Source organism: Saccharomycopsis crataegensis (assembly GCF_037102585.1).
Source record: "Saccharomycopsis crataegensis DNA, jcf7180000000073, whole genome shotgun sequence".
Classification (NCBI taxonomy): domain Eukaryota; kingdom Fungi; phylum Ascomycota; class Saccharomycetes; order Ascoideales; family Saccharomycopsidaceae; genus Saccharomycopsis; species Saccharomycopsis crataegensis.
Window position 1 is genome coordinate 58,725 of NW_027043820.1, and position 21,644 is coordinate 80,368.

Here is a 21,644-nt window from a genome sequence, read left to right on the forward strand (position 1 = left end):
TATGGACAGCAAACCCCAACCAAATGTCCCAATTGATGGTTTACGCTATTGTTATAAGCTGAAAATTTTCCAGCGGTATCAGATAAGAAAGGTATACAAATTACTTCGTGGATAAGAATGTCCATCTTGAATATCTATATTTAGAGCTTGCTAAAATAAAACGCAGAAAACAATAATCTAATATAAAATTGCCATTAGTAATAACTGATATAAGATACTCTGCCCTCCAATTATCAATGCTTACTATTTCATTATTATTATTCTTCTTCTTTTTCTTCTTCTTCTTCTTCTTGGGATTTTTCCTAATTAGTTAAGTGTTCTGCATCTCTTGTTTTTGTGTCAACATGAGGTGTGTTTTTTTTTTTTTCAATTTTTTCGTCACTTTCCTCAAATGTTCAACATTAATTATTAGTTATTATTTTTTCCATTTCTTTTTTTTTGCTCTTCTGATCAATAATTCTGTTTTGTTAACTCGTTTGTTCTCCATTATTTTCTTCATTCACTACAATGTCATTATACTCATCATCCTCTTCGTCCTCCACACAAAACCAAAACCAATTTCTTACCGCTTTGTGTGACTTCAAAATAATTTACACCATTGACCAATTACTTGAACTTAGAAATGACTTTACTAAGACTTGTATTGAGCCCTCCGAAGGTAAATCATTTGGAAATGATTTCAAAGAAGAAAATCCCAAGGATCCAATTTCCGCCAGAAATCATATGTTCAGCAATTCCAAAAGACACTCAAAACCTTTGATCCTCAGTCCAGAAATGAATGAATTATGGTGCTTGAGCTCTACTGAGCCTTGGAAATATTCAATTATTGACAGTAAGAGCTGGACCCGTTGTTTATTTTATTCATTTTTTCGTTTAATGCTAGATTTTACTAATCAAATTTTAGACCATTTAACTAGCAACCCCCAAAAATATCACCATCAAAGCAACAATTCAGAATACACCACTTCGAAATCACACTCCTCAACTTTCCAAGAATATACCTATTCTTCAGCTCCAACATCTATTAGATCTCAAAATCTTGTTAACAGGTATTCTGCAAATGGTTATTACGGATATCCGGATCCATTTGCCGATCAACAACAATCAGCAAAAGTCCAGCAACAGCCACACAGCACCAATAATTGGTATCAAAATTCCGGGAGCCACGAAGTCAATAATAATTCGCACTATAAAAACTACCCAAATTTCAACAATTTACATCAAATGCCTTCACAAATGCCAGACTTCTACTCAGCCCCGGGTTTTAACAAGTTGAAAAGTTCCAACAACTTTAACAATAATAATGAGAATTATATTCTATACGACCCTAATACTAATATTTCATACTATGTTATTCAAAATCCAGAACAAATAAGAGCTGCTGCTGCTGCCGCTGCTAGCCAAATGAAAAACCCTCAATACTTGAGTGCCAATAGTCCAGATTACTATTATTATTATAATGAAGATAATAATAATTAACCTATTTTTCATTTTATTTTTTTAATTTCCTGTAACACTTGATAACTTACTACAGCATTAACATGATTTACACTTTTTTTTCTTTATTCTTTTCATTTAAAGAAGATATATTACTGATAATACAGAGGAGAAATATCTAGATGAGATAGAAGTAGGTATAGTAAAATTGGAGACAGTGGTTTGTATATAATTAGATCATTATAAGCATGTGAAACTCTCTAATAATAAATAATCCAAAAAAGAAGATGAGGGTAATTGAGTAGAATATTCAAAAGAAGGAGAAAGAAATCAAATATCAATTATTTTTAAAACAGAAGCACATGGCCACTACTCTCAAGGCAAAAAAAAAATACTAAGAATGTTGGAAGTATATTCATTCCAGTTAAAGTTTTTGCAATCCAAGCCGACTAAAATCAGAGATTCGATCTTGATAAAATTTATTATTGAAGCTCAAATTTCTTCATAATCACTTGATGAATCGATATTCTTTTTCAAAGAGGAGCTAATTAATATCAAATTGAGCAAGATAAAGAAGAAAGACAGAGATGCTTCCAAGATTAGAAAAGTGAAGGAGGTATTGAATATTGAAATTGATAGAAAAGAAGAATGAAGAATGAATGAATGTGTCTTTGAACTCTTTTAATCTGCATATTTGGGCTTCACACTGTCTGTTGTTATGTTTTGCTTCTTTTTTTAATAATATCCTCTAGTCCTTTTTAACAAAATTGTTTATCTATCCTCGGCATTTTTTTAAGCTCAACTCGGCTGCCTGAATGATTATGTTAACGGTACTACTTCCACTACATACATAGTGATCATTTTGCTACTTGTAGATGCGGAGTATTTTTTTTTTTTCTTTGCTTCTCAATAGATTTGTTAAATTGAAATGATTGGAAGGCATTAATAAGCGCAGTGCTTGTATCGTATCATTGGATAGACGTGTAGAATGTGGACAACGTTATGTGTGATTTGGAGACCAATTATCTCAAAAGGTCATAGTATCTTTTAGTTCAGACCACGCCAGCAACAGATTGAGGAATTAGAATCTATCTCATGAAAAGCTGGAATGCTATCATAGAATATATAAAAAGATGGTCTAGAAAGCCATGAGAGTAATGAAGACGGTATAATAATACATCCGGTGGCTCTTTAACAAAACCTCCCAGTTTCAAGAGGTAAAAATAACCACATCTTAAAGACCTCATATTGACATAACTATGAGAAAAAACAAAGATAATTGACTGATGATGAGAATAGAAAAATATCTAGAATGTGTTTTGTGTTTTTAAGTAGATCCACACAACACAATAGAGTAATTATGAAACCACAAACGAACTGGACATTCTATGTATAAACGAAGTCTATTCTTGTAATCATGGTAAATTTCATATCAGCTTCCTTTTTATATTGATTTTTGAGTTCTTTTTATTAACGTTTTGTTAAAATTGGTTGATTGAGCTCTTAAATATTGGTGCTTGAAAAGTTTATGCCTCATTTTCATTTCATGGCGAAAATCGAAAATTTCGAACCTTCAAAACATTTATACCTTTCATCCATTCATCTTATCATCCATTCATTCATCCATTCATTCCTATCATTCCAAAGTAATTGAAATCCTAGAATATTTTGAATAATTCCATTAAGTTTAAAATTTTATTACTTGCATAACCTAATATCCTTTATATTTTCTTCACCTTGCTTGTTTCATTATCAGTTTCATATTTTTTCAAAATTTTTTTTTTTGTGATTTTGATTCTATATTATGTTTTGCTGACAATATCAGCTGTATTTTCGATTAATATAATTACTGAGTCATCACTTTAATTCTTTTCACCTCTTTTAGCTCAATATATTCCCCCGGAGGGAATAAATGGACAGGATTTTAGAAACACGACAAACCCAATAGCAACGGTTTAGAAACAAGAGAAACAAGATATATCTTCTTGTTTCTACCAATATCAAGATTTTCTCTATAAAAGCTATTCATTTTCCATTAGAGGAAGAGATAAATATCAAAATAGCAGCAACATTTAAAACGTCTTGGAGACCCCCCAGTTATGGACCACACCAATGATGAACGACGACAGAAGAGAAGAGTAAACACAGGAAACTATGATACCAAGGCTAAAGTGGTCGCTGAGAAGTTAAAGGGCAAGAAGGATCTTGAAATCATTCAATGGGCCGAATCTCATTTGAATTTCCATATTCGACATAGAATGAATATTTATCGTTGGAAGGAAAATCTCATCATTCTAAAATTGGCTGAACAATATGCTGGACTTGTTGAGAATGCAGATGTTCCGATATCATTAAGAGCAATTATTGGGGACCAAATTTTATAGAAGGGGAAGTTTATAAAATATTGATAGAATATGTGGCGACAGCTTTGAAATATGAAGTTCCAGTATCTTTGGGGCTTTTGGGCATGAGTTTAATCAGCTTTGTGAAATATTTGGAATGTCAAAAGATTTGGCACTTAAATTTCAAGTTGAGGCAATAGAGAGAATAAAAAAACAATATGAACATTCATTGATAACTGATTCTGATATTGTGGCCCAACAAGAGCTTTTACAGGCCTCGAAAAAACAAATGTTCATCAGTGATCACAAACAGTTGAAAAGTTTTATCACAAAAAGCAACTGGTCCAAAGTTTACTTCGTGAAAGAAACAGCGATAAGATATCAACTCATCAAAAACTCAACTCTATCGCTTTTTGGTATTGAAAATAGAGAATTGTCAGCAAAGTCTGTTGCGTCATGTTCCAAAGACGATTCCGATTTCCTTCCGCACAACAATTTGTTGACAATGATCTATTGTGCCAACTTTGATGGGTCTGATAAGTGCAAAAGTTCATTCCTTGGTCCAATTTTCAATCCTAGAAGACTCGTTGAAAGCTTGGATAATAAATTTAATTATTATTATACCAAGACCGGCTGGCTATCAAGCGCACACTTTCAAAAATATTTGGAGGAAATAAGCAACCATACCAAGCTTAGCATTAGGCATCAGGACACAAATGTATTAATTTCACAGATGTATGTGAAAAAGGTTTTGGAGAAATTGTGGACTACAATCAGGTGTCTAGAGTTTTTGCAGAGCCATGAAGTGGCAAAAGGTACGAATTTAGTAGCCTCAAACTATTCTAGTGAAAACTTAACCAATATAATTCTTCATTCTTTGCAATGTTCTATTTATGAATCTGTCACAATGTTAAACGATATTTGGAACGAGGTGTCTCAGGATATAGTTTATGAATTTACCAAATCTATGAAGGATTCGAAAAATGGAGCCATGAGAATTAATCAGTCGGGTTTCTACTCGAATACCGTTTTAGAAAAATTGCATCAAATGCTCACCATTCAAATCACAGAGATTAAGGAGAGAATAAATACCAGCCCGATTATGAGGAGCTCCATGATTGGTTACCTTGATGACATTTTGGTAGAAAAGAGAGAATTCAATTATATTGGGTGTTCAGATGTTGAAGGCTTGAAAGAATGTCAATTAAGCGAAGATTTTATTTATGGTTTAGCGAAGAAGAAAATTGCTAGTCGAGAAACCCCAATTAAGAGCAGGACTAATCAGCAGATCTCCTAAGAAACTTTTTTCGGAAATTACCCATAAATATGACAATAGAAATACTTTTCAAGTGGCATACGAAAAAGATAACAAAGGATCACGCATTGACAACACGTTAGGGCAACAGGCCAACATTTGTGATCCTATGGAAAAAGAAGCCAAAAGAACTCTAAATCTTGGCAAAAGAAAAATTGCGACCAATCAAATTGAAGAAGGAGACTACGTAGGATATAGTGGGGTTATTAGTGATGGGGAAAGTTTTGGGGCGGATGACAATTGCGCTCAGAATGTCGCTGATTTCAAGAAGGCAGTGTACGATCTCCATTTACGTTTCACCACAAAGCCCTTTGGTGCAAATGAAGATTTTGAGATCAATAAAGAGATGAGCTTTGAAAAAATATATCAGCTACTTTTTGGTATGGAACAAGATGAAGGAGAGAGATAGTACAAGTTGGTATAAGTCCGAAAGGGTGAGAAATTTGTGTTATTCGCTCTGAGGTGCGATTTTTTTTTTCTTTTGTTGGTGCCATTTGGTGATGTAATGACCGCAATAGCGTTACAAAAAAGTGTTTATACAATTAACTGGAGGCTTACCACAACAAGATGTTTGTGTATAGAGATAAAGCCTCCTCTTAGTCATGCATCACCTTTAGAATTGAGAAAAAAGAAACTGTACCAACATAATGCTTTTTTTTTTTTCTGTTTGGTTTGCACCCTCTGTGTCTATGAAACACCTGCAGTTATTATATTCAATACTTCACTAGTTTATTTATTATCATTTTGCCCCTTTGATAATGACAATTTATACACAGAGTGCTTTTAACATTTTCCAGCATATGAAATACATAACACAAAAAAGAAAAAGAGATAGAAATAAAGGTATGATTTATTTGTTACGTACATTGTAAGATCATGGTTTAAACGTAAAACAAAAATAAATAACGATAAATTCAGTATATTACAAAATAATTAATTACACTAAATAGCAAAAACTTTTGCCGAAAAAGTTTATTCTTCAACCTCTTCCAATAAAACTTTTCTACCGGTGGTGGTAACTTTCTTATCACTGCTTGGTAAAATTTCTTTTCCCAGTGGGGCTTCTTCTTCTTTCGATTTCTTTTCCTTCTTTGCGGCCTTTTGTACCTTCTTTTGTTTCCATTCTTGTAATTTTGCAGACTTTGGATCTAACACTTCATTACCCCAACCGTATAATGGGACAAACGACTCAAAAAATCCGCAATCAGCAAACAAATTTGGGAACAACCAGAATCCAGGACTCAATATTGGGTAAGTGGCGCAGAAAATCACGAGTCTGACAAGGGCCATGGCAAAGAACCCTGCCAATAATCCAAGACATCCCATTGATAAATACCATACCCCGAGTCTCAACTTGTAAGGCCATAATGGGAAAAGAATTAGCCCAAACACCGCGGCAAGGAATAGTACCCCATATAAAAGCGCATACGGGTTAGGGATCTCGTAGTTCCAAAGGTAATATTCATCCGGTTGTAACGTGGCCTTCGGGTCGATTTCAAGGTTTGGAAAGCCTCGCTCCACAGGCAAGTTTTTTTCTCTAGCCACCGAGACTTCGAGCTTGTTAACTGGGTAGACCAAACCAGCTTTAATCACCTCGATGAAATATTTCATGGCATCTTGTTCATTGGCGATCACCGGTAAGATTGGCGAGCGTTGTTGCTTGGATTTATACTCGGTAGATAATAATGCCCGGATCACTCTTTTGTATCTGAAGAAATCGATTTTTTTCACAGGGTTCAAAAGACCTTGACGTTGTTTAAGCAATGGGTTATGACGGATTGCTTTAGCAATGGCAATTGCCTGGGGGTTTTGCGGAGGCTTTGCTGGAGAAGACATGAAAAAAAATATCTCTGTAGTATAACTGATGCTGGTGTGAAAGACCCAATCTTTTTATATGTTAATAGTGAGAGGATATAAATAAACCCTATAAGAAGATTCAAAAGAAAAAAAAAAGCACCAGGCTCTGTTTATTATATCAACTAGGTGTTATGTTATTATTTTGTGTAAAGTGAAAGATCTTTGTGGTTTTGTTTCTTTTCCTTTACGTGGAAAAAATCGTGGAAATCCTTGAAACGACAGGGTGACACTGGGATCCCAACATGCATTAATCCATTATATTATGCAAATGTGTTATATTATAGATAATTTAGGATATATTATGATGTAGCATGTACTATCAATGATATTATAATTTTATTATTATTTTTCTCTTGTCTCATCTTTCCCTTATCCTTCCCTCAGTTCATTTCCTCTTATCTCAATTCTTACTTTATTGCCCCTTCTCATCTTAAATCCTTATCTTACCCTTTATTCATAACATCATCTTTTCTTTGAAAAGACACACATATTCTTCACTTATATTTTAATTTTCGTACTTAAAAAGAAGTAATTATTCTTGATAAGGTACTCAATTTGGCACTTTTCAATGCTCATATAATATTCTACAAATCAAGCCAAAAAGACCTTCTCAGTTACACAATAGATACTAATACAGATTATACTAAAGCATATATGTCATAATTGGATTATCTAATGAATAGAAAGATTCTTGCTTTATAATAAATATTGTCTATTCCTCTATAACTAAAAGCTCTTGACCATCTTCTTAATCTCATAATCTAATTCCTGGTACAGATCTTTCGACATCATGAAACTATGTTCTGGTCCAGGGAATTGCTGATTCTTCACTTCACGGTCATAATCGTTGAGAGCGTCAATGGCAGTATCGTAGAACAGGGCGTATTGCTTTACAAACTTGATATTGTTGGTCGATCCCGTCATCCCAAGCAAATCTGCTTGCACCAAGATTTGTCCACTACAATATTTTCCTGCCCCGATCGAAATGGTAGGAATATCAAGGTTCTGAGTGATCAACCGGCCTAATGCTTGAGGAATACATTCGAGCACCAACATTTTCACTTTCCCCGAATTTTGTAATTTCAAACAAGTTTGAAAGATCTCGAGTGATTGTTGAAGTTTCTTCGATCCGCCTTGTAATTTGTACCCTCCAAGATACGCGTGACGTTGTGGGGTCAATCCATAATGACCACATACCGCGATCCCAATATCGTCAAGTTTCTTGAAATATTCCAAATACTCGACCCCTCCTTCGATCTTGATGGCTTGTAAATTATCACAGTCTTGGAAAAGTTTCATTGCCGACTCCACAGCTTTCAGCACCAGAGATTCGTAGCTACCAAAGGGTAAATCACATATCAAGTATTTCGAAGTCACAGCTCGCGACACCGCTTGGGCAATGTAAGTGAACTCATCGAATTTGAGTTGGTTAGTGGAAGGGTATCCTAGTTGTACCATAGATAGCGAGTCACCAATCAATACTGCGTCGACATTGGATTCATTTGCGAACTTCCCAGTGATATAGTCGTGAGCGGTGATACAAGTAATGGGGATCTTGTCGCGATGCTGTTGCTGGATGTCAAGAATAGTTTTTCTTTGGTGAGTGGGTGATGAAGGTTGAGCAGAATACGATGGTTTGATGAAGGAGGAGAACCCTCGTTGCCTGGAGGATCTTAACAACCACTTGGAACAGAACATTCTAAGAAACAATAACGATATATAGATATATAATTGTAATATAATGAAAAACAGATCTCGTCGTATAAAAAAAAAGTAAAAAAAAAAAATGGGAAAATTTTAAAAAATCCGCCATTCTGGTACACTCAACCACTTGTAACAGGAAGATTGACAGTTATAATTGTTGCAGATAAAACTGACATTTATAATTGTTACAGATAAACCATGGTATATGAATATAGTGGTGAGTAAATGTTTGCAATATACCAGCTTCCCCTTCTCTTCTCCGAAAACAGGTGTACCATATGCTGAGAGAAATGCACACTTCCCTCTCTTGCCATAGGTACACGGGAAGGGTGATTCTTTTCTTCTTCCAACTATAGAAACATTACTGGTTTTCCTCTTTTATGTTGCTCTAGCGCAATGTTTGAAAGCTTTAACCAATGTTTTTGAAAAAAAAAAAAACGTTCAAAATAGTTTCAGTTTACGCTATATGGATCGTTTACTTGATAAGTTACTTTAGTAATCACGGGATCTTGATTTGAACAGTCGACATCCCGTATACACTGCTGAGCTCTGACAAGATACACACCCGTTGGCAGCAGATATAATGCATCATCGGAGACTCAATGAAATATTACACAATCGCCAGCAATATCACCACAGCTAATCATAGCCAACGCCAGGCTGTGTTTCTCCTTCCAGTCGCCAGTGGAAATCGCTCACCCGGCCACCGGCCCCTCGGATCTACAACGAACAACCGACTCTCGTGGTGGCCGTTTTCTTTCACTTTTGCAATTTATCCACGAACTATTTTACACTGTCGCTCGCTTATCAATAGGTTAATTGACAGATAGATAACCAACCATGTCGATCTCTTTTCTCAATATCTCAGGCTGGGGCATTAAAGCCACCAGCACCCACCACCACGGCCAATCGACCGTCGAATTTCCTACTAAAGCCAAAGACTCGATCTCGTTGCAAAGCTTAGTATCCCAATCAATACCTGACAAATCCCATTTCTACACCTCTTTAACCGCATTCTCCGGGACCTTACAAACCATGGCATTATCTAACAAAGCTTTCGACACTGGAGACAAAAGAAACGTCCATTACGGCAGACGAGTGTTTGAATTCACCGATGGGGGCATCGCCTCGGTAGATTACGTGTTGCCAACTCCTGTCACCAAAGAACAAAAGGATAAATTCGCTACCTTGACCGTGGAAAATTTAAAAGAAAACTGGCCTAGACAAAACAAAGGGACAAGATTCTTATCCACTGCGGAAATCGCCGAAAAAACCAAAGGTGACATTAATGACGATTCTAACGTGCTTATTATTATCCATGGATTAGGCGGGGGGTCTCATGAACCGTTAATTAGAGATCTCATCACTAACGTCACCAAAGTGTCTGAAGAAAAACTTTTCCAAGAAATCATGGTGCTAAATTGTCGTGGATGCTCGCGTAGTAAAATCGCTACCCCAGAATTGTTTTGCGGGTTCTCTACTAACGATTTACGCGAGGTGATCCAAGAACTCAACGAGTTATACCCTAATAGAAAAATCTTCCTTGCTGGGTACTCCTTTGGTTGTGTGACCATCTTGAATTACTTAGCAGAAGAATCCAAGCGTGGACTCGATCATCAGATCCAATTGGTGTTCACCATTGGTGGACCATGGGATATGATTGATTCCAACTATCGTATCCAAAATACGTATTCTGGGAAATACCTCTTTGAACCAGCGATCTTAGGGTTCCTTAAAAGATTGGTCAAGAATAACCGGGCAGAATTGGAACCTTATACCCTTGAGCACCCGGAATTGGGAGTCAAATACGATGAACCAACTTTGAAATCCCTAAAGCACATATCCGACTTCGACGACGCGTTCACCGCCAAAGTGTTTGGGTTCAATAGTAGTTACGAGTATTATAGAAAAGCGTCACCAGTGAACTTTATTAACGAAATCACCTTCCCAGTGGTGGCCATCAATTCCATCGATGATCCTTGCGTAGGGGTCAACTTACCAGTGAGAGAAATCAAGACTAACCCATATTTGCTCCAAGTGGAAACCGATTTGGGCGGACATTTGGCGTTCATTGATTCAAAGGGGGAATCTTGGGTCAATAAGAAACTTGCAAGTATCTTTAAAACCTTCATTAATACTGTTGATACTAATAAACCAGTGGATAATATTGGATATCAATCAAAGAAGAACCAGTTTGGGGTTTGAGATAATTGAAATCAAACAACACATGGTTTATATAAATATATTTTTTTTTAAAAAAATCCTTTTAGATATTTTCATCCTAGATTTTGCATATACCCGTCATTTAATATTATCTTTTAAAGTGAGAACTTTTACATTTACGGCAAACAACATCTTAATATTATTATCTAGAAATTCATTAAAAGTTATAAATTATACCACGAAAGTCTTTGGATAAGCATAAAAACACAATAAATAATAAAATTATAACAACGACATTCGAGAAAACTGGAAAAAAAAAAAAAAAAAAAAACAAAACAAAATGAACAACAATATCAAAAGAATTAAAAAAGATGAAAATGCGTGTGCTCCATCATATAATAGGTGAAATTTAAAATAATCTAGATAATTGAATGAGCAAATGGGTGCATTTATACATAAATAATTGTATATCTAAATGGTGATGACAGTAATTTTTTAAACAAAAAAAAATGAACAAATAAAAGACAAAAAATATGGTACGGCGTAGGACATAACATGAAGGAATATAATGGATGATGGATGATTCCTTTGTGTAAGCTTGGGTGCAAACTTTGTCCGTCAAAAAAAAAAAAAAACATGAAAAAAGTCAAACTAGAAAATATTGCAAATGAGTAAAATGAAATAGTAATAATGAAAAAAAAAAAAAGAAAATAAAGAACTAAAGCAGCATAAAAGAGATAAAACATAAAAGAGGTACAAAATCTAAAGACTCGCCAGAATGCAATTCTAACAGCATTCGTTAAATCAACCTCGACTCTAAAAATAAGAAAAGCCAACAGCTGATCCAATCATAACAATCACATTCTTTATTTTTAACGTTAGAAGAAATGAGTATAGCATCTACTTTCATCATGGATTGGCATTTGTGCCTTGAAAGTATTTAATTCTTCCCTGATTTGTTGGGCCAACAAAGGGGTCAACTGGTTGCAAGTGGCAATCTCTGGATGACGGTCATAATCATCAGCGTTGTAAGTTTCATAAAGAATAATTCTTGATGAAAATTTCACCCGGTGTGATCCACCATTATTACCAAGGTAGATATTACTACTGTTATTGGATCTCGCACCGTATGGATGGTTGCCAAGTCTCCGAGATTGTCCAGACGATGCAGGAGACAGTTGACTGGCGCCAACAATCGAGTTGAATGAGTTGGATGATAGATTGTTACGTCTATGTCCATACTGATGTTGAGAGTGACTACTCACGGTGCTGCCGCTACTTAAGGTTGATCTATGACTGTATCGTTTCTTATTTGGCGGGGTAGAAGGCGACTGTTGTTGTTGTTGTTGTTGTTGATATCTATTATTGGTATCAGTAACCTCAATTGTTGGAGGTTGTGGACGGTGTGCCTGGGATGCAGGAGGCGGAGATGACGATGACGATGGTGGTGATGACGCCGCTTTATTGACATTTTCAGAAGATCTATTATAAATATTCTTGAAACTATTAATGAAACCACCTTTACTCTTACCATTAGCCTGGGTTGGTGGTTTCTTAGCACCTGGATTCACCGGAGCAGTCGCTGATTGGTCATTAACCACTTTGGTATAGTTATTATTGCTGGTAGGAACATTCTTGGCAAGGTTTGAACTACCAGTATTGATACCAGGAACTTTGGCACGATTCAATTTTTCATTGAGTTCCTGCTGTTTAGAAGCAGCAGTGATGATTTCATTCCTGTTAACCGCCCGCAAATTACGTTCCAGCTCATCGTTCAGCTCAAAACTTCGAGACGATACATCGTCAGTGGTATAAACTGATCCATTTTGCTGGAAATCGGTAAAGTCAAGATCCAAATTGCTGTCTTCAAATTTTATCCCAAAATCACTAGTAGAAGAGGTAGAAGAATGCTTGGAATGAGAACCAGTCACCGCAAGGGAAGCTGGAGGCTCAAAATTTTTGGCATCATCTTTGATGGCGCTATCACCATTTGGGGTTTCAATTTTATCTTCGGCAAAACTATCTTCCTTGCTAACTTCCTGGATAACATCATTTTCCAAGTCCTTTTCTTTTCCAGTCGCCTTCTTCTTTAGTATCGAGTTAGTTTTTTTTAAACCTCCAGCGTTTGGTTCGTTGACTTCTTTGCCAATTTCCACGGTCATGCCACCTTCTTTAGCCTTCACCTCAATACTGTTGCGATTCTTGCGCACCGAGTCGGCCCTTTTGGTACTGAGTTTCCGCTCAATAGAAACTATGTTATTTACTTCTTTGAGGTCAAGGGATTTAGGGAATAGTATGTCCCCTTCATCAAAATTCTTGAGTTCTGGTGAAAGAAGGGATTCAGTGGTGACTTCGTTATCAGCAGTTCCAGAAAGATCCGCTGGTATAGAAACTGATGGTTTTTTAGAAGTATCTTCACTACCGGTAGATAACGGACTAGTCATGTCTCTCTTGATGGTCGAATCGCCAAAAGATTCATTAACGCTACCTGAAGTCTTTTTTGGAGTACAGAATCCGGAATCATCCACTCCATTTATGACAATTGATGGCTCATTGTTGCTATTGTTTTCTTGATTTTGTTTTGCCATATTACTAATAGCATAATTGAAATTTGCGGTATTAGACGTACGGATACTGGTAGCATCAGTATTGTCGACTCTACTCTTGCGAGAGTCGTTGCTGTTTTTCTTGAAGGTGAAGACGCTGGATCCAGAACTTTGAGTATTATTTTTTGATCTAAACTTGTTCAAAATTTGTTTTTTGAAAGTAGAGATTGAGGTTCTTGTAGTGGCGTTAGAAGAAATCGATCGAGAATCCATAGAAAGTGACATCATCGAATAAGAATCACCGCCATAACCATTGGATTGACCATTACGGTATGCTGCATGGAGATCCAAATTCGAGGCTGATTTAAGATGGTTAGAACTTGGTTGTTGATTCGCCCGAAGTGAAGAATTAAGATTGTTAGTGGACATCGACTTTTTGTACTTGAAAAATGATTTCAATGAGCTACTTTTTTTCGCTGGCTGGAGCGCCGATGATGAATGCGTATTGTTGTTGTTGGCGGTACTGGTATTAGAAGAAGCGGTGTAAGTAGTGAAAAGCGATGCCAGGGAAGGTTTCCGAGATGGGAGTCTTGAAAACCTTTTTGATTTGGTTGGAGTGTCGTTAACTGACAAGTTAGCGTTGGTATTCTTATTCTTTGGCGTAGTGTTGTTACTGCTATTGTCAATGGTGGTGGCGCTTGGGGTATTTTGATTTTGGGTTGGGATATAATTTTTTGGCACGTCCCCAAACAATTGTTTTTGCTGTTGCTGAATTGTTTGTAAAGCTTCAGGAACTTGTAGCTTCGAGTCACTAATGTTGGAGTTATCAGTTATGAGAACGGGATCCGAAATAGAAGTTTGGGTTGGTTTGTTGCCAAAACCGAAAAATGACCTTCTATTTATTTTAGCAGAAGATTTTGTAGGAGAAGTAGTAGTAGTAGTACTAGGAGCAGTCGCAATCTTAGGAATAGTTGGCTGAAGATTAGATTTTTGGATAACAGCCACTGGTGGTGCTGACGAGGGTTTTTTCGCTTCTTCTTCATCATCTTCTTCTTTGTAAACGGTTGCTGGAGGTTTTCTTTTCCATTTTTGATCAGCAACTTTACCGAAATCTTCGGTGAATTCTGAGGCCGAGGATTGTTGCCGCTGGTGATTTTTAGCAGCAGTTACCACCTCTTTGGCTGTGCTGTCATTCCTGCTAAGGGTTCCTATGGCATTAGTGGTAGTGGTGGTGGCGACTGCCGCGGCAACAGAAATTGATGCAGTAGACACGCCGATAAGCGAGCCAGATCTTTTAATTGACGAGTTGCTTAAAGTGAAGGATGGTTTAGAATCTTTGGTGGAAGGAGGTGTTGATTTATTATTTTGTTGAGGATCTTTAGATGATTTATCATGATTATTTTCACTAGTGGTAGATGACGATTCTTTTATTGTGTTATCAACTGAGTGTTGATGATCCTCTTCATTCGCGGTTTTGAAAGACAATTGATCTGCTGATACGATGCTGGTTGTTTTATGATGGGATGTAAATGAGCTATTACTGGTGATTTTCAAAAGCGCTGGATCATTTGATTTCTCGTTGGATAATGAACAAGTGGAAGAGGAGAAAGACCCGGACGGTGGTGATCTGGGATGGTTTTTTAGCTGGTCTCTGATGCCTTTTGCGAAAGATTGGCTGGTATCAAACAAGATCTCGTCGGAAGATGGCTGATCAGACGATGACGGATGATGGTGTTCTTGTAAAGGGGTGGCTGCGGATACTGAAGTCATTGTGAGAGAAAGAAGAACAAGGACACAGAAGAATGCTGATGATGGGAGGGGAGGGGAATGATAGTACTAGTACTGTTAACGGGACAACACAACACACAGAGAAGCAAACTTATGACATATATATGTGTATAGGACAGCGAATGGGCCTCAAGGAACAGGGGGTAGGAGGAACGTGCTAGTAGTGAGTACTAGCAGCAGGAGGCAGCGGTGGTAGTGGTTGTTGTGGAGTGTGTGTTATATCCGCATATACAATAGTATATATATAACAATATATATATAATAACAATAATAACAACGATAAGTTGTGTGTTGTTCTTTAAAAAATCGCTGGAAAGTTTTTCGAAATTTCTTTTTTTTTCTTCCTTTTTTTGTGCCTTTTTGTGGGTGTTTTTGCGGGAGTCTCGTGGCTTATCACCCCCTTTCGGCGGTCTTTTTACGCGGTATATGTGCTGGTACTACTATGGAAGGTGTGCTCTACAATATATATAATATAGATGCTATATATCACACAAGATAACACAACGTATGGCATATAAAACACCCGGAGAAATGACAACAGCCAGTTCTCTCCGCCTCTTTTTGTTTTTTTAGTCAGTGTCCACGTGACAGGTGAGAAAATTACGCCAAAAAAATTTTTTTTTTTTCCTCTTCGCCTTTGATAAGTGAAAAATTCATATCGTATATATATACTGTACTATACTATACTATACTATACTATACTATAATATAATATATATATAATGGGAAAAAGAAATAATAGAGGAGGAAAGAAGTCCTTCGGTAAAAGAGGAGCCTCCAACTGGGTCGAAGTGGCCAAGGAAAACGAAAAGTGGGAATCGTACTACAAAACCCAAGGGTTGATCAACGACGATGAATGGGACAGTTTCAAATCTTACTGCCAAAAACAACTCCCATTGACCTTCAGAATCACCGGTTCTAGAAGCCATCAAAATGAAATCAAACAAATGTTCAAAGAAAAGCACGTGCCAATCTTGTCCAACGTCGATGAAAAATCTCTCAATATTACCACCGAAGAATTGGCATCTCTTGAACCTCCTAAGCCAATGAAATGGTATCCTAACGAATTAGCATGGCAATTGAATATTCCAAAAGGGGTGATGAAGAAAAACGAAGCGTTCCAAAAGACCCAACGTTTTCTTGTTGTCGAAACTGAAGTCGGTAACATTTCTCGTCAAGAAGCAGTGTCGATGATTCCTCCATTACTTCTTGATGTCCAACCTCACCATTACGTTTTGGATATGTGTGCGGCTCCTGGTTCCAAGACCGCACAACTTGTGGAAAAACTTCACGAAAACTGTGAAGATTCCATCCCTACCGGGTTTGTCGTCGCCAACGACTCAGATTACAGAAGATCCCACATGTTGGTCCATCAAGTCAAACGTCTTAACTCCCCAAATTTCGTGGTGATCAACCACGATGGCCAAATGTTACCAAAGTTCAGATTACAGCCAGACGGGCCATACGTCAAATTTGACCGTATCTTGTGTGACGTCCCATGTACCGGGGATGCCACCATGCGTAAGAACATTAATGTTTGGAGAGACTGGACCATTGGGAATGCTTTAGGGTTGCACACTTTGCAATTGAACATCTTGACCAGAGGGATCCAATACTTGAAACCTGGCGGACGTTTGGTGTACTCTACTTGCTCTCTTAACCCGGTGGAAAACGAAGCCGTCATCACCGCCGCGTTGAAAAAATTCGAAGGTAAAATCAGATTGGTCAATGTTTCTAACGAATTGCCAGGATTGGTCAGAAGAGACGGGGTTAGTTCTTGGAAAGTGTTGAACAAAAAAGGTGAAGAACTTGCTAACGTTGAAGAATTAGAGAAGAAACAAGCCGAAAACCCTGTTGATAACAAGGTCCCAACTACCGTGTTCCCACCATCCGCTGCTGAAGCTGAAGATCTTCATTTGGAATATGCGGTCAGAGTTTATCCTCATTTGCAAAACACCGGGGGTTTCTTCATTGCGGTTTTGGAAAAAGTGGTTGATGAACCTGAAGCCAAGCCAGTTGACACTAAAAAGAGAACTATTGAAGAAGCTGCTGACTCTACCACTACCACTACCGAAGCCGTTGCTGAAGAAGAACCAAACAAGAAGCAAAAAGTCCAAGAAGAAGAAGTCAAGGTCACTCCGGTGCCAACCATGTCAGAAAAGCAACAAAAGCATCGTTTACCAAGAGACGCCAATGAAGAACCATTTATTTTCATCCCTGAATCCAACCCGATCCTCAAGAAGTGTTGGTCTTTCTATTCTGTGAGCGATGATTTCCCAAAACACTCTTGTTTGGTGCGTAATGCCACTGGGGAACCAATCAGATCGATCTACTTTGTCGCCCCAGTGATCAAGCAAATCTTGACTGTCAACGAAAGTAGACTCAAGTTCATTCATAGTGGGATCAAATTGTTTGTCTCTCAAAAATCCACCCGTTCTACTGAAGCCCTCTGGAGATTACAAAGTGAGTCTCTCGTGGTGTTGAAGCCATTCTTGGGTAATGCCCGGATGATCGAACTCAAAGAATTGGAAGTCCTCAAGAGTTTGCTCATGGAAACTTTCCCAAGTATGACTGCAATGAAGGAATTGAGTCAAAGCTTTTATGATCAAATGTCCCAAGTGGATGAAGAAGGTTGTTGTTTCTTGAATGTCTTGAGACCAGATGGCGAAGATATCTTTTTGCCAGTGTGGAAGGGTAAAACTAATATCAACTTGATGTTGAACAAGCACGATACTTTCGAATTGTTGTACCGTATCTTTGGTATTGAAACTGATAAGAATACTACTTATAAGCAAGATGCTAGTGGTCATAACTCGAGAATTGTCGTGGGTAAATCGGAAGAATCTAAGGAATCAGAACCTCAAGCTGATGCTGCTAAAGAACCAGAAACTAAGGAAGCAGAATCCAAGGAACCTGAATCTTCCAATAACGAAGCCTGATTAATAACCCTTATCGTACTTTTTTCTTTCAACCTTTTTTGTACCTATTTATACTTTTTTTTTTTGTCATTTTGTTTTGTCTTCCTCTTCTAAAAAGCAATATGGTTCCTATAATTAGAAACACATCACATCTCTTTCCATTATCATGGCTCAAGGTTGATTGTATAATAGTTTATTAGAATATAAGTGATTTTTATAGGTCGTTTGTTAACATAAAATGAAAAAAAAATGTCTGCAACATGTAAAGCAACTAAATCCAGGAGACAAATAATTATAGATAATGGAGGAGTTCTTTATTTTTCTAGAAAAATATTAATTTATTTTGATATATTTATGAGAATATATAATTCAATAAACTTTTTTTTTTGCTTTTTTGTTTTGAATATTTTGAGCATCCTCAAGACCTCGAAAACATGCATCAAAAAAAACCCACAATACATAACATTATATAAGACAAAATATCATTAACAAAACTAATCAACTGTCTTTACTTCTTATAATATCAATCTAAAAAATAACGTTGGCTAAAAAAAAAAAAAAAAAGGAAAATGGAATTTCATTTCATTTTAAGATAAAAAGAGAAAAAGTGATAAAAAAATGGGCCCATTCCAACATCACTCTGGTCTTGCAAATTTCCAGTGTAGCTACCAGTACTGCTTTGCTATCTGAGCATTTCAATATAATATTTTTTGTTGAATCTTCTACTGTATCAACAAATCGTCACTACCAGATCCTCCTGTCGTTGCTGAACATCGACCTCTTTCACCAACATGTTTTCCATCGCATGTCGTAAATTCTCCACCCCAAGTTTCTCGCTATTCTCTTCTGTTTCTTCACTGCTATCTTCAAATACCCCCAGATCATTTTGCATCAGTCCTGAGAATACCGGTAGCCCAGTGCCTCGACCAAATTGGAAAACGTCAACCGTGAAACCCCGGGCGAATACCTCATAGTTCTTTCTGAAAAGATTAGGATCATCATTGGTAAGATTATTAACCTCCTCACTAATTGGCGGAGGAGTGGCCGCCGGGCCAGGAGATGGAGTGCCTCGTTTCAGTGACCCACGGCGGGATATTGGTTTCTTTTTACCACTGACAGGGGTGTCAATCGGAGTTTTTGTCGTCGTCACTGGTTTGCATCCCTTATAAACTCCTGTAGAATCAAGGGGTTCCATAGTGATGTATAAGTCTTCTTCATGCCGGAAACTACCTCTTGCCTTCCATTGTTTGAAGTTGTAGGTGCCAAATTGTACTGCCCGGCTTTGGTAAAGTGGACTAGTGCTGGCCAATAAATCACTTGTTTCAAGTTCAATTCGACTAAGCGGATCTTGGGCATGGAAGAATTTCAGCGAGTCCTCGAAAGCATGTGATTGGATATCGATCAACAGTTTATGGGATTTTATCTCCTCGACCGTACTAGAAGACAAGTATTCTGGTAATAACGATATTGGTTTAGTTGGAATACTGTATTTCCAAGCCACGCTCCCATCATTTGGAGAAACCACCACTAGGGTGCCCAATGTTTGATCAATTGACAAAATACAACTTGCGACAAGTGATTCATGCAACGGTCTAGGAATCACCGTGGTCGCTAATTGGGCTAACTTTGGACCCAAACTGAGTTTTGAGGCCTTAAGCCCTGATAATATCCAATATGAATTTACATAATTAGCAAACCAATGTAACGACCCCGAAGTTCGTGTAATAATCCCAATGGCCGAGTCACCAGTGTTCCATAATATTTGATCTATTGACGATGGTGTTCTTCCTCGACTATGTTTTGCCACAAGGGAGATCTCGGTTGGCATGCGTGCCAAATCCCAAACATAAACACTGTCACCTCTGGCGTTTACGGTGGCCAAATGAGTGTCATAAGGTGAAAGTGACAAATTCGAAATACCATTAGTGCCCCCTGGAGGCGAGAACACCGCTACTGGTTGTTCAGTATTAAGATCTAAAATCACAATAAACTGGGAGCTCGCAAGGTCTCTTTTTAGCAGACGATTACCGGAATTTATAAAATTGAGCACCGATTCTTTGACATTTTTCGAATTTTCTGGAAACTCGTCCGCCGCAGTTTGTCCTAGATACGATTTGACTTTATTAGCCCCAAGTTCCGAGAGTTTAAGTGCCCCATCAATGGCTGTTGAACTAAGCGATTTTAGTAATCTATCAAGTAAAGGACCGGAAACAGGCAATTTCAACGGAGTAACATCAAGTTCTAAGTCTTCTTCTTTCAGCTCATAAACATCAGGTCCTTTTTTTTTAACTTTCTTCTTTTTCTGCAATTTCTTAAAACTCGAGACAATTTCTTTGGTGTTACTTGGCACGTATGCTAACCACCTCCCACTAACGTCGACCAACGGTTTGCCATCAAAAACCTTGCATTGGATGTTCATATTCCCCATGATTTGGTTATTTTTCTTGTTGAAGATTGACACGCATCCTTCATTACTCCCAATGATGAAGAACTCTGTAGTGTTTTTGAAAGTATAAGGAAACCCTCCAAGCGAAGATGGCGGCAACACAAGCGGTTCTTCTATTAAAGGTCCTTGGCCCATCGAATGGAGTTGGAAATAGTGATCCCCATGCTGTTTAATACAAATCACTACCACGTAGTATCCATAAGCCCGATAACAATTCAATGGTTTGACACTGGCAATCTGGAAATCATGATTACTATCACCACCATTACCAAAATTGGCATGACTGGAATTAACATTTAATGACGCCACGCTAGGAGTAGGGGACTTAGTAACTTTTGGAGAGATTCTTTTACTGGCGACAAGAAATAGCGTGCCACCCGCCTTGTCAATATTGGGATTCAGACTATCAGCAGGAGACGGAACCCAATCCCAGACTTCAATTGTGTGTTTATAAGCTATAAACAATTCTCCATTGGATCCGAATTCAATAATACGTTCCTGAGAGTCAGTTGAGGATACCAATGAAGATGTATTTGAGGATTGAGGGTGGATAGAGATCGAAGACACGGTTGTCTTCATCTTCTTCCAAGCCAGGGCAGGCGTACCCTTACGCGGTGAGGCTGGGCTAGATTCCGAATAGTTAGCAATGGAAAAAAGAAAAAACAGTGTTATTGATTGACATACGATTTGAGGATGCGTGTAGGGTCGTTACCAGAAGGCATTGGAAGGGTGTAATTGGATGATCTGGTGTGTGTGTTTGATGCGAAGAGACCCCAACTGATAACAAAACGGCGCGATGAGATGAGCACCAACGTGTCGGGGGAGAAAACCATATTTTGTAGGGTAAGTGCTGAGAACTACGCATGGATACATATTTACTAACGTGTAGAGTGCAATGAAATGATCGATACAGTCTTTGTTAGATTCAATAGTAAACGATAGTAATAAGTTAAAAAATAAGTCCTTTTTCTTTTAAATATCAAGTAAGATATTAATTGTTGGAAATAAAAATTTTATTTAGATACGTAAATAAATTCCTCTCTCAACTAACAAAAAACAAAAAAAAAAAAAGACTGCTTTCTAGCTTGAATATAAATGAATCGACTACATCAGATTAAAACTATTAAT

At 37.5% G+C, this 21,644-nt stretch overlaps 10 protein-coding genes across 10 annotated transcripts; 6 read left to right on the forward strand and 4 right to left on the reverse strand. All coding sequences in view use genetic code 12, as the record gives it.

Moving 5' to 3' along the window:
- Positions 1–507: 507 nt before the first annotated feature.
- Positions 508–1,479, forward strand: DASC09_008950 (uncharacterized protein; the record flags this gene model as incomplete). The annotated part of the gene is made up of 1 exon (XM_064994498.1): positions 508–1,479. The coding sequence occupies one exon, from the start codon at positions 508–510 to the stop codon at positions 1,477–1,479; it is 972 nt and encodes a 323-aa protein (XP_064850570.1).
- A 2,057-nt stretch (positions 1,480–3,536) lies between these two features.
- On the forward strand, positions 3,537–3,821 carry DASC09_008960 (uncharacterized protein; the record flags this gene model as incomplete). The annotated part of the gene is made up of 1 exon (XM_064994499.1): positions 3,537–3,821. The coding sequence occupies one exon, from the start codon at positions 3,537–3,539 to the stop codon at positions 3,819–3,821; it is 285 nt and encodes a 94-aa protein (XP_064850571.1).
- A 115-nt stretch (positions 3,822–3,936) lies between these two features.
- On the forward strand, positions 3,937–5,076 carry DASC09_008970 (uncharacterized protein; the record flags this gene model as incomplete). Its single annotated transcript, XM_064994500.1, has 1 exon — positions 3,937–5,076. One exon carries the CDS (start codon positions 3,937–3,939, stop codon positions 5,074–5,076), a length of 1,140 nt encoding a protein of 379 aa, XP_064850572.1.
- A 127-nt stretch (positions 5,077–5,203) lies between these two features.
- DASC09_008980 (uncharacterized protein) lies at positions 5,204–5,503 on the forward strand (the record flags this gene model as incomplete). The annotated part of the gene is made up of 1 exon (XM_064994501.1): positions 5,204–5,503. The coding sequence occupies one exon, from the start codon at positions 5,204–5,206 to the stop codon at positions 5,501–5,503; it is 300 nt and encodes a 99-aa protein (XP_064850573.1).
- Positions 5,504–6,066: 563 nt separating this feature from the next.
- Positions 6,067–6,930, reverse strand: SEC62 (Sec63 complex subunit SEC62; the record flags this gene model as incomplete). The annotated part of the gene is made up of 1 exon (XM_064994502.1): positions 6,067–6,930. One exon carries the CDS (start codon positions 6,928–6,930, stop codon positions 6,067–6,069), a length of 864 nt encoding a protein of 287 aa, XP_064850574.1.
- A 747-nt stretch (positions 6,931–7,677) lies between these two features.
- ECM31 (3-methyl-2-oxobutanoate hydroxymethyltransferase) lies at positions 7,678–8,649 on the reverse strand (the record flags this gene model as incomplete). Its single annotated transcript, XM_064994503.1, has 1 exon — positions 7,678–8,649. The coding sequence occupies one exon, from the start codon at positions 8,647–8,649 to the stop codon at positions 7,678–7,680; it is 972 nt and encodes a 323-aa protein (XP_064850575.1).
- An 846-nt stretch (positions 8,650–9,495) lies between these two features.
- Positions 9,496–10,860, forward strand: DASC09_009010 (medium-chain fatty acid ethyl ester synthase/esterase; the record flags this gene model as incomplete). The annotated part of the gene is made up of 1 exon (XM_064994504.1): positions 9,496–10,860. One exon carries the CDS (start codon positions 9,496–9,498, stop codon positions 10,858–10,860), a length of 1,365 nt encoding a protein of 454 aa, XP_064850576.1.
- An 836-nt stretch (positions 10,861–11,696) lies between these two features.
- Positions 11,697–15,134, reverse strand: DASC09_009020 (Bni4 protein; the record flags this gene model as incomplete). The annotated part of the gene is made up of 1 exon (XM_064994505.1): positions 11,697–15,134. The coding sequence occupies one exon, from the start codon at positions 15,132–15,134 to the stop codon at positions 11,697–11,699; it is 3,438 nt and encodes a 1,145-aa protein (XP_064850577.1).
- A 740-nt stretch (positions 15,135–15,874) lies between these two features.
- On the forward strand, positions 15,875–18,091 carry NCL1 (tRNA (cytosine-C5-)-methyltransferase; the record flags this gene model as incomplete). Its single annotated transcript, XM_064994506.1, has 1 exon — positions 15,875–18,091. The coding sequence occupies one exon, from the start codon at positions 15,875–15,877 to the stop codon at positions 18,089–18,091; it is 2,217 nt and encodes a 738-aa protein (XP_064850578.1).
- A 709-nt stretch (positions 18,092–18,800) lies between these two features.
- Positions 18,801–21,349, reverse strand: DASC09_009040 (uncharacterized protein; the record flags this gene model as incomplete). The annotated part of the gene is made up of 2 exons (XM_064994507.1): positions 18,801–21,141; positions 21,201–21,349. 2 exons carry the CDS (start codon positions 21,347–21,349, stop codon positions 18,801–18,803), a joined length of 2,490 nt encoding a protein of 829 aa, XP_064850579.1.
- Between the last annotated feature and the right edge of the window lie 295 nt (positions 21,350–21,644).